Source organism: Callithrix jacchus, chromosome 2 (genome assembly GCF_049354715.1).
Source record: "Callithrix jacchus isolate 240 chromosome 2, calJac240_pri, whole genome shotgun sequence".
Taxonomy (NCBI): Eukaryota; Metazoa; Chordata; class Mammalia; order Primates; family Cebidae; genus Callithrix; species Callithrix jacchus.
The window spans coordinates 134,383,417-134,395,789 of NC_133503.1; the positions used below are offsets into that span (position 1 = coordinate 134,383,417).

Consider the following 12,373-nt stretch of genomic DNA (forward strand, 5'->3'; position numbering starts at 1 on the left):
CTTCCACTTAAGAGGAAGGCCCATTTCCTGTCACCATGGGTTCCTTTGTGTACTGTTTTAGAAGCTGGGGCCTGAGATGATCAAAATCTACTGGAAACAATGGGTATTCTCTGTTCTTAGAGCAGCCTCTGAAGTGACCAATGTGGACCAATATATCCTTGCTTGGTTTATAAAAAAATCCTTGCATTGTTTCAGAAAGTTCTCACTTACCCAATGTTTTGTAGTCATCTCTAGCTTTGTTTGCTCTCAACAGTGACTGTATTTTCACAATTTCATTTTTCTGCAAAAGACAGAGACACGTCTTGATCTCCCAGAGTCCCACCTACTCCACTGTTTTTGAATTTAGAACATCTAAGAACTGGCAGTATTTAAGAACTGACACTACTTAGAACTGACAGCATTTCAATGTGGTATATTCAATGTTTATTTTTCCATTTTCTTTGAAGAAGAGGTCAGATACGTTAGCTAAAAGTACAAACAAGAATGCAGGGGAACTGCTTAGACCAAGAGATCTAAAAAGGGAAAATAATTTTAGCACAGAACTTAGATGATGCAGTTTATGTTCCCATATTTCTTCTTGAAAGATTGAGGAAAAAAATTCCTCCCATGGGCTTCTATTTAAAGTAAGTGGTTAGCAGTTAGAAAAACTGTATATGCAATGCTGGAAAATACTTTTCTAGAGTCTTCTCTCTTTGCTGTTACTCTTACAGTTTTCCCCTCACCCATTTTCTATCCAGTCCTGACTGGTGAAGTCTAACTCTCAACAGGATTTCTGAATGAAAACAGTAAGCCTCCAAATATTTTCATATTAAGTTCTAAGATCCATTCTTTCCTAAGTGTTCATTTCCACCATTCAATGCAAACATTTAATAAAGCACTCATTTAGTTCATTCCCAACCCGGATAAAAGCCCACATGCATTTTTCTTACATGATCTCTGAAATACTGTAGTCTTGAAAGGTAGCTCTTTCTTGCGGTTGCCATTCGGAACCAGGACTGAATCTAAAAAGTTTTAAAAAATAGAAAAGAAAAACAAAAAACAAAAGAAAAGTCAAGGTAATCGCCAAACAACCCGTAATGCAGTTTTGTATAGTTCTTCTAAAAACAATGATATTTGATAAAGAAAAAAAGTAGCCCACTAAATAACCAATCTCTCAAGCCTACTTTTCATCTTTCACTAATGTTTCTCTTGAGGAGTTCAAAACACTACATGTTACCCTTAATTTCACCGCTTTAATAAGAGAGAGGTAGAGAGGATAATTTAACTTTGTACTATTTCACCTTAATCTCAGTAAATAAAAGCCAGAAGGGTAAGGCATTTTGCTGAGAGTTGCAACGAGTCAGGAAGGAAATCAAGTAAACTATGTCCAGGGTTTCTTCTACCATCCCTTTAAATGCATCTAATATTCTTTAAGTTTTTACAGGAAAACATCTAACAGGTCTCATGAGGGACCAACTGCTAACAACATTTTTTGGCAGAATAGGCAAATGTTCCATAGGATGCTACTTCATCAAGGAGCTACTGTACAATGGATGTGGGTCATATTATTATCTGCCTTTGCAGTTTAAAAGGTTTTTTAAAATTTGTTTGTATTTATTATTAATTTTTAAAAATATAGAAATGAGGTCCCCCTATGTTAGCCAGCCTAGTCTTGAACTCCTGGGCTCAAGCGATTCTCCTACCTCAGCCTCCCAAAGTGCTAGGATTACAGGTGTGAGCCACTAAGCCTGGCCTAAAAGATCCTTAAACTAATCTGACTGTACTTTCCAGCTCCATTGCTTCAACACTGATCTGGATTTCCAAGCTGGAGACTTGTAGATCTCTAAGTTGTAGATTTCCAAGTTCATTTTGGTCCAGTCCTTTGGTTTTCAGATCCATGAGAGTGGACACCACAGTGCCCTTTCTTTCTCACTCAGAGCTATCCACCTGGGTGAAAGGCTGGGTTTGACTAATTCAACTCCCAAATATAGGCCCTAAATTAGCTCTACTTCCTCTTATCATTGGTTTTGTTCTGTTTTGTCTGAGCATTCTGAGTATGCTTACGCGAATGTGGAAAGAGAAACATGAAATAAAGCTGGGTTCTGCCTAGAGTTTAAATAATCAGTTTGGACTTTCTAGACAAAGAACAACATTTATTGGTTACAGAACACTTTCACATGTGATTCTCATAACCACACATAAAGACTTGAGGTTTTACAGTGGTTTAACTGACCTGCATGAAAAATGATTAGGTAAGTGAGCAGTAGAGCTGGGATTCAAACCCAGTACTGCCTTCGGACTTCAAGGCTCACACATACCCTCCCTTTCTATAGCTGTCTTTCATATTAAACATGAAGTGGCCAGGCGCGGTGGCTCAAGTCTGTAATCCCAACACTTTGGGAGGCCGAGACGGGTGGATCACGAGGTCAACAGATCAAGACCATCCTGGTCAACATGGTGAAACCCCGTCTCTACTAAAAATACAAAAAATTAGCTGGGCATGGTGTTGTGTGCCTGTAATCCCAGCTACTCAGGAGGCTGAGGCAGGAGAATTGCCTGAACCCAGGAGGCGGAGGTTGCGGTGAGCCGAGATTGCACCATTGCACTCCAGCCTGGGTAATAAGAGCGAAACTCCGTCTCAAAAAAACAAAAAAAACATGAAGTGAGGGGAAAGGTTTAAGCTAAGCACTTGGTATGGTAGGAAAGGGTATTTACCTTCACAATAGAATTAGTATTATCAATGAACATTTGCCGCCTGTGCATATACTGCTTCTGTTGTTTATATCCTTTCCAGAAAGCCTAAGGAAAAGAATGGGTTAGAATTATTTATCAGCAAGTTTCCCAGTTTATTTAGGAAGTGCAAGAGTAGAGGACATGTCAGGTTGCAAGAAGCAGAAGCACTGTCAGGGACTCTCCCTTCAAATCTCATCTGGACACCCTCTCTGGGGGTAGCCAGTTAACTATGGCAGAGTAAATCAGCTCACAGCTGAGACTTGTCCTAAGCTTAGGACAGAAGAGCAACAGTGATAAATTACATGGAGAAGCACAGTTCCTGCTGGAAAGCTTAACTTTACGAAGTCCCTGGGTGAAAAGAAGGAATAGTAACATGGAATTTCTCCAAAACCTACAAACAGTATTAACTAGGTGCTAGTGGTATTTGATAACAACAAAAAATGGTTGAAAATAATGCTAGTATTTGATAACAACAAAAAATGGTTGAAAATAATGCTAGTATTAAGTGTCTTTACCGCAGCAAGTGGCCTACTGTGGCCCCGACTGGAAAGAAGGATGTGCCACCAACTTGTGGCCCAGAATCCCTTGGATCCCTGAGAATACTGGTGCTGCAACCGACCATCATTTCATCTATTCCCACATTAAGTTAAACAATGCTTCATCAACATAGCGTTACCTGATTATCACCATGAAGAATTTTTACAGAAAACACTTACAAAAACTGGACACAAACTAGTATCTTTAGAAGAATTAAATTCCTGTTATCAGTTTATTCCAATTCATGTATGAGCACCTTTTTATTGACAAATCTTTGTAACTCACACCAATTCTGATACTGTTTTTCAAATTGGAATGGAAATAAAAGTTCCTTGTTAAAAAGGGCAAATATAAAAAATCAAATTATTATTATTATTATTATTATTGAGATGGAGTTTTGCTCTTGTAGCCCAGGCTGGAGTGCAGTGGTGCACTCTCAGTTCACTGCAACCTCTGCCTCCCAGGTCCAAGCAATTCTCCTGCCTCAGCCTCCCGAGTAGCTGGGATTACAGGCATGCACCACCATACCAGTCTAATTTTGTATTTTTAGTAGAGACAGAGTTTCTCCATGTTGGTCAGGCTGGTCTCAAACTCCCAACCTCAGGTGATCCGCCTGCCCTAGCCTCCCAAAGTGCTGCGATTACAGGTGTAAGCCACCACGCCCGACCAAAAATCAAATTATTTTTATAAATTTCTTTTCATGTCTGTACATATTTACTTTATCCTTTTTAAAAAGGGCACATGAAATTTTGTTATTTCAAAAATAATATCTTTGTAATGAGTCAAAACAATACAGTCAGGATGGAATCAAAATGATGAACTGGGTACTTGTTCCAGACGTCCTCCCAGTCCAAATCCCTAGAAGGTATAAATATGTTTTTTTAAAAAAACCTTTTAATTTGGAAGAATCACTGACTCACAGGAAGGATAAAAAGTTACATAATGCATCCCATGTGTGCCTTTACACAGCTTCCCCCAGTGGTAACATTATACAAATGTACTTTTATTATTTTTTGAGACAGGGTCTCATTTTGTCATCCAGGCTAGTATCCAGTGGCTCAATCATGGCTCACTGCAGCCTCTACCTCCTGGGCTCAATGGATTCTCCTGCCTCAGACTCCTGAGTAGCTGGGACTCAGGTGTGCACCACCATGCCTGGCTAATTTTTCTATTTTTCATAGAGACAGAGTTTTTCTATGTTGCCCAGGCTGGTCTTGAACTCCTGGACTCAAGCAATTCAACCCACCTTGGCCACCCAAAAGTGTTGGGATTACAGGTATGAGCCATGCCTGGCCCCAACATACTTTTAAAGCAATCTATAATAGTGCTAGAAAAAAGAGGGCATAGAGGTAAAAATCATGAGGGTTCCTAGAAAACAGAAAACAACTAGAACTGAACCAAAAGAGAAAAAGGCAAGACAAATTTCCACCAAAATGTCAAAGCTCTTTGGCATGGCTTTAAGGTTGAGGCAGTCAGGGTAATTTTGGGAAAATTCTTGCCTAATCCATTTGTCAATCGGTGGACAAAAAAAAGGCACAGATGGTGAAGTGTGAGCTGGAGGAAACTACAAAAGGGTAGAGTTTTGGGGAGAAATTTAGCAGTATCAAATTTAAAATTACTTAGCCTTTCACCTAATATTTCTAGTTTTCAATATATCTAGCTCAAGAAAATAAAAGTACCGGTGTAGAAAAGCCTCATATTGTTTGTAATACCAAAAATGTGCATCCAGTAAAATGTTCACAAATGGGAGAACAGCTAGAGACACTGCAATTGCAGTCCCACTGAGGGATGTTCCACACCAGTTAATAAACATCATATATACTGACTATGGCAATGCTCTGTATCTTGGAGAATAGGACGACCTCCAAGACATATTGCTAATATAAAAAGGAAATTTTAGCTTACCACACATATTATACCACATTAAGAAAAAACCCACAAAATAATTATACATATTTCTAAGCAAACAATTTGTACCTCAATGCCTAGAAGATCTATAAAAATACACAGTGAATGAAGAGAAAGGGTATATGTACCTGTGTAGCTAACTCTACTTCCACCTAACTACTCTATAAAGGGAATGACTATCTAACTTTTATTTTTTGAGATGGAGTTGTCCAGGCTGGAGTGCAGTGGTGCGATCCTGGCTCACTGTAACCTCTGCCTCCTAGGTTCAAGCAATTCTCCTGCCTCAGCCTCTTGAGTAGCTGGGACTACAGGCATGTGACACCATGCCCAGCTAATGTTTGTAGTTTTTAGTAAAGATGGGGTTTAACCATATCAGACAGGCTGGTCTTGAACTCCTGACCTCAGGTGATCTGCCCACCTTGGCGTCCCAAAGTGCTGGGATGATAGGCGTGAGCCACTGTACCTGGCTTTTTAATTAGGTATCCTCTGAAATATGCAAATGTGTAAACATACATACTGCATCATTATGTACACAAATACAAACTGACATAAAGATGTGAACTGGGCATGGTGGCTCATGCCTTGATATGGTTTGGATTTGCATCCCCACCCAAATCTCATGTCAAATTGTAATCCCTGATGTTTTAGTGACCTTCACAGCAGCCCCTGCCATCACAGGCTGGGAGGCCTAGCAGGGAAGAATGGTTTCATGGGCCAGGCCCAGGGCCTTGCTGCCCTGCACAGCCTCTGGACACTAATCCCTGCATCCCAGCCACTCCAGATCTAGCCATGGCTAAAAGGGGCCCAGGTACAGCTCAGAGGGTGCAAACCATAAGCCTTAGTGGCTTCCATGTCATGTTAGGCCTGTGGGTGCATAGAGTGCAAAAGTCAAGGCTTGGGAGCCTCTGCCTAGATTTCAGAGGTTGTTTGGAAAAGCCTGGGTGTCCAGGCAGAAGCCTGCTGCAGGAACAGAACTATCATGAAGAATCTCTGCTAGGGCAGTGGAGGAGAAATGTGGGGTCAGAGCTCCTACACAGAGTCCCCACTAGGGGATTGCCTAGTAGAGCTGTGAGCAGAGGGCCACCATCCTTCAGACCCCAGAATGGTAGATTCACTGACAGCTTGCACCCTGTGCTCGGAAAAGCCACAGACATCAACATCAGCCACTGACAGCAGCCATGGGGAATGAGCCCTTCATACATTCATTAGCACTTCAGCACTTCAACTGTCAAACAATTTTAACAACTCAAAAGGAGTAGAAAAATGATTTTACTCATATTTTTATTCTTCTAGCTATCCTTTCTTTCTGATGTTCTGAAATTTCTTCTTTCATCATTTCCTTTTTGTTTAGAGAGCTATCTATAGGTCTATGAGGGAAGGTTTGCTGGTAACAAGCGCTCTTAGTTTCTCCTTCATTCCTTAAGTATTTTTGCTGGATATAAAATTCTATGTTGATAGCTATTTTCTCTCCAGGTTCTATAAGTGTCTTGGTACCTTGTTACAGGAGAGTGGAAGCCTGGACTCCCCACTCAGCCTCTGCTTCCTGAAAAATTTTGCACTTCCTTCTAGCCTTCTTAGGTTATGAAAAATCCTGTCATTAGAACTGTCTTCCTCTCATAGATAACTTGTTTCTTTTTCACTGCTTTTCAAAATATTTTCTTTGTCTTTTATTTTCAGAAGTTTGACTATGATATATCTTTGTGTGAATTTTCTTCACTTTATCCTGTTTGGAGTTTGCTCAGCTTCTTGAATCTGTGTTTTCGGAATGCTTCTACTTTTATTTCAAGCACTTTGTCAGTACTGCCTCTTTCTCCCCTCCTCTGGGAATCAGATGATACAAATGTCAAATCTTCTGTTACAATCTTGCTGATCCCTGAGGCTCTATTCATTATTTTTTCAGTCTGTTTTCTCTCTGTTGTTCAGACCTGGACATTTCTATTGTGATAATCTCTAGTTCACTGATTCATTCCTCTGTCCTTCCATTGTGCTGCTAAGACTATTCATTGGGTTTTCACCTCTGTTACTATATTTTTCAGTTCTAAAAGTTACTGTGTGGTTTATATACTTTGAATTATTTGCTGAGGCTTTAGCTTTTTTCCCTGAGATGTTCTTTCTTTTGCTTCAAGTGCTAATTGCTTATTGTGACATTTTTATGATAGCTGCTTTAAAAATCTTTGTCAGATAATTCTAACATCTGTCCTCTCTGGGTGGGCACCTAGTACTTGTTATTTTAAACTGAAGTTGTGATTTTCTTGGTTCTTGACATAAGTGATTGTTGTGATTGCAATATCCAAACAGTCCAAGTGACTGAACCTTAGACAATGTGGGTATTACGGGGTGCTGGATCTTATTTAATCCTACTGTTTTAGGTGGCTTTTCCTGACATTGTTTTGGCAAGGAAAAGGTTGGGAGGCACTGCCTTATTACCAGGAGGTGGGAGGAGAAGGCTAGGTTCTCCACTTGGTTTCTGTCTATATAAACAAACGTAAGCCTCTTAAAGGTGAGGAGAAAACAGCCAGGCTAGTGAACCTGGGAAACCAAAGAACCTTAACACCAAGGTGGGGAAGGCCTCCTCATTACTGCTGGAAGGGGGTCCAGCAACCCACTGGATCTCTGTTGATACCTCTCTGGCTGGGAAGGTAGGCATGGCTTCTTATTACTTCCCATATGGCCTCCATTGTTCAACTGAGGGGAAAAGAGCTCATTACCACTGGATGGTGTGAAGGTCCTACCTCTCCACCATGGCTCCTTTAATACCACTCTAGCAGAAAGAGGAAGGGCTGCCACATTACTGCTCAGTGGGCACGAGATCTAGATTCTACAAGTGTCTGTGTACCTTGTTATAGTCCGGGGGATGAAGTTCAGGCTCCCCACTCAGGCTTTGCTGCCCTGGGTGGAAGGATTACAGTTTTTTTTGTGTGTGTGGTGTTTGGCTAGAGTAGAGTAGCTACTAACTGAAATCATTTCTGTCTTGCTAGACTGTTTCTTTCTTGGCCCTTTGGCTGCAGAGAGCAGGCTTTCACTGGAGCCTGTATTAGTCCATTTTCACGCTGCTGATACAGACATACCTGAGACTGGGAAGAAAAATAGGTTTAATGGACTCACATTTCTACATGGCTGAGGAGGCTTCACAGTCATGGCAGAAGGCAAAAGGCACTTCTTACATGGCGGTGGCAAGAGAGAATGAGAAAGAAGCAAAAGCAGACACTCCTTATAAAACCATCAGATCTTGAGAGACTTACTCACTACCACAAGAACAGTATAGGGGAAACTGCCCCCATGATGCAATTATCTCACATCAGGTCCCTCCCACTACATGTGGGAATTATGGAAGTACAATTAAGATGAGATTCGGGTAGTGACACAGAACCAAGCCATATCAGAGCCTGTACCCACTGGCATTTCTGGGTTGCCAGCCTCTTCAGCTCTAGGTAAGAAAAATATAAACAAAAAGAAAACTCAAAGAACTCATCACTATGTCAATCTTTGGGTCCCAGGGTTTGCTAATTAGTCTGACTTTTTTCTCTTCATCTTTAAGAGTGTTATGTTTGTTTATATATAATATTGGGGGCTTTTAATTGTATTTATGAACAGGGAAAGAACATACATTCCACTTTCCTAGAAGTGGAAGCCAAGCCCAAATAATTTTTAAGTCCTTAAAGTTTATAATTTTCTATATTATTAAGGCTGTATGAATATATTCCTTGACAAAATTCAAGATGTTAAAAAAAAAAATCAGAAGTGTCAACAGCAGTTATGACCCAAGAGGATCAACTAAAAATTTATTAGCACTAAGAGTTCATCCTGGTGACTAGTTATAAAATGAATATAAAATTGATAAATTTTCTACATGTCAAGAATAAGCAACGTAATAGAATAAAGATGTTATTCACAATAGCAGAAAAAGATACAGAGGGGTAAACTTAAAAATATAAAAGAATAAAATTATAAGGTACACTTTGGAACAGATTAATAAATGGAAAAAGATTAATGTCTGAAAGGTAAAGTTGATTATAAGGATGCCAACTGCCTCAGAAAAAACCTTAAACTTCAATGCAATCATTTAAAAACACAGGAATGGGTCGAATTTTATCAAACGCCTTTTCAGTAGCTATTGAAATGAGCACATAGGGTTTTTCTCCTTTAAGCTCTTATGGTGATAAAGAACTATACAGGAAGATGAGTTATCTGGAGTTTTGAAACTGGAATGATCTTAACAGTACTTCTCAAACTTTAATGTGAATATAAAATCATCTGAGGATCTTGCCAGAATGCAGGTTAGGGATTCAGTAGGCCTCGGGGAAGGCTTGAGATTGTGTACTTTTACCAATCTTCCAGGCAAAGACAGCACTGGGTATGTGATCCACACATTAAATGATAAAAGTGTAAATAACCAGAAAAAAGGATTTAAAATTGATTATCCAGGTAGAAATTGCTACCATGGGATTTGTCACAGTGTGACACTTCTGAGATGGGCAAAATTCTCTGATGTCACCAACAGTTGTTCACAAAGGTGGCCCAAAAGCACAACAGAGACTAGGGGAAGTGGACCCTAATCATGGGTCACTGGGACTCCATGGCAGTCTAACCAGTAAAAAATGTGTCGTGGGTCAGGCGGGGTGGCTTATTTCTGTAATCCCAGCACTTTGGGAGACCAAGGCAGCGGATCACCAGGTCAGGAGTTCAAGACTAGCCTGGCCAATATGGTGAAAACCATATTGTCTACTAAATATACAAAAATTAGCCTGGTATGGTGGCATGTGCCTGTAGTCCCAGCTACTTGGGAGGCTGAGGCAGGAGAATCACTGGAACCTGGGAGGTGGAGGTTGCAGTCAGTGCCGACTGCACCACTGCACTCTAGCCTCAGCAACAGAGTGAGACTGACTGTCTCTCTCTCTCTCTCTTTCACACACACACACACACACACACACACACACACACACACAAAGTGTTGTGATGGATCTTAAGAGTTTGTATATTTTGGTGGTTAACATTGGTTTAAAGCACAGAATTGCAATTGTTTGAATGTGTATTATAAATCCTGCTCCTTCCTTAGTCCATACTGAAGGCTAAACAAGATAATTGGAATTAGCTCAAGTTCCCATTCTGCTCTTCTGGAATGACCTAAACTTCAAAAACACTGTTAATCTCAATTACCTGAGATTTGCAAACATTCTGAATAAGTAATGTGTCATAATAACAGATGATTTAATATTGAATCATTCCTGCATTGTCAAAATGACCCCATTTGTCCATTCTGTTTTTTTTTCCTTTTAATGTACTAAGGCTTAAGTATGTGTGCCACCAGGATTTACCTTGAGAGTTCATTATTATGTTTCATCTCACTATTATTTATGCAACTTTTTCTGGTATTCTTCTATATATGAGTATTGTTACCTTTCCAAACAAAGGCAGGTTGGCTGGGAATAGAATTTTTTTGCTCCTGGACATGAACAGACACTTCTCAAAAGAAAACATTTATGTGGCTAAAAAACATATGAAAAAAAGCTTATCATCACTGGTCATTAGAAAAATGGAAATCAAAACCACATTGAGATACCATTTCACGTCAGTTAGAATGGTGATCATTAAAAGTCAGGAGAAAACAGATGCTGGAGAGGCTGTGGAGAAATAGGGATGCTTTTACACTGTTGGTGGGAGTGTAAATTAGTTCAACCATTGTGGAAGACAGTGTGGTGATTCCTCAAGGATCTAGAACCAGAAATACCATTTGACCCAGCAATCCCATTACTGGATATATACCCAAAAGATGATTTATAAACATGCACACTTATGTTTACTGCGGCACTGTTCACAATAGCAAAGACTTGGAACCAACCCAAATGCCTATCAGAGATAGACCGGATAAATAAAATGTGGCACATATACATGATGGAATACTATGCAGCCATAAAAAAGCATGAGTTCATGTCCTTTGCAGGGACATGGACAAAGCTGGAAACCATCATTTTCAGCAAACTAACACAGGAACAGAAAACCAAGCACCCCATATTCTCACTCATAAGTGGGAGTTGAACAATGAGAACACATGGACACAGGGAGGGGAACATCACACACTGGGGCCTGCTGGGCAGTGTGGGGTTAGGGGAGAGAGAGAATTAGGAGACATACCTAATGTAGATGATGGGTTGATGGGTGTAGCAAACTGCCATAGCATGTGTATACCTATGTAACAAACCTGCATGTTCTGCACATGTATCCCAGAATTTAAAGTACAATAATAAAAAAAAAATTTTTGGGCTCCACAGAAGCAGAATACTACACGCCTCATATTTCATTTGCCAAAAAACTGTTTTTCTTTTTTTAGTCTGTTTTAGTTCCATTGAGATGAGCTTTTATTCTGTGCATAGTCATAATATTGCAAGCTCTTCTCTAATCAGAGTCTGTTTATAAGCAAATATGGGTTTAAAGTTGATATAAAGAAACTTGGAAAGTTATAGGCAGAAAGGATTTACAGGCTGGGTACAATGGCTCATGCCTATAACCCCAGCACTTTGTGGGGGCCGAGGTGGGCAGATCACTTGAGGCTAGGGGTTCAAGACCAAGCTGGCCAACATGGTGAAACTGTGTCTATAAAAAAATACAGAAATAAACTGGGTGTGGTGGCACATGCCTGTAATCCCAGCTGCTTGGGAGGCTGAGGCATGAGAATTGCTTGAACCCAGGAGGTGGAGGTTGCAGTGAGCTGGGATGGTGTCACTACATTCCAGCCTGGGTGACAGAGCAAGACTCTGTCTCAGAATTTAAAAAAAGGATTTACAAAAATGGCAATCTCATTTTCCTGTCTGGTATGGAAACTTGTGGGAAAATTTATAATAGTCATCTTATTTGTTTTGTTTTCTAGTACTATAATAAATATATTTATGTGCAGAATATCTCTATAAAAAAGTCTTTCAAAACATTTAGACCTCAGAGGTCACTGCTCTGTTTTATAGACCTTAACTATTACTCTCTGGGAAATACGGCTTGATACACTGGCTGCTATGTGTGAAAACTGGACACTAAGTACAGATCTATTCAAATCACCAGTGCCAACTTCTGATGCACAAAATACTTGTGTGATCTCAGTTAACCAAGAAAGCCCTAAACATGAACCTCTTTTCCCTTTCCTCAAAGGTAAAAAAAATCCAGCAATCTACAGGAGTAGTCAGTTACATTAAAACAACTGAGGCCCGACTCTCCCAGGTCATCCCCT

The 12,373-nt window shown here is 40.1% G+C and overlaps 2 protein-coding genes across 10 annotated transcripts in view; one reads left to right on the forward strand and one right to left on the reverse strand.

Moving 5' to 3' along the window:
- Nucleotides 1-12,373, reverse strand: part of IQGAP2 (IQ motif containing GTPase activating protein 2) — a 315,054-nt gene that overhangs the window by 57,356 nt on the left and 245,325 nt on the right. For all 8 annotated transcript variants that reach the window (XM_002744847.6, XM_035291370.3, XM_035291369.3 and 5 more), the window contains 3 exons: nt 2,695-2,778; nt 930-1,001; nt 211-280 (listed from right to left, as the gene is read on the reverse strand). In XM_002744847.6, coding sequence (XP_002744893.2) covers nt 211-280; nt 930-1,001; nt 2,695-2,778 — 226 coding nt within the window. The remainder of the gene's footprint in view (nt 1-210; nt 281-929; nt 1,002-2,694; nt 2,779-12,373) is intronic.
- F2RL2 (coagulation factor II thrombin receptor like 2) overlaps nt 7,660-12,373 on the forward strand; it is a 40,459-nt gene continuing 35,745 nt past the window's right edge. For both annotated transcript variants that reach the window (XM_054252168.2, XM_035291372.3), the window contains exon 1: nt 7,660-7,796. The gene's annotated coding sequence lies outside the window, so the exon portion shown is untranslated. The remainder of the gene's footprint in view (nt 7,797-12,373) is intronic.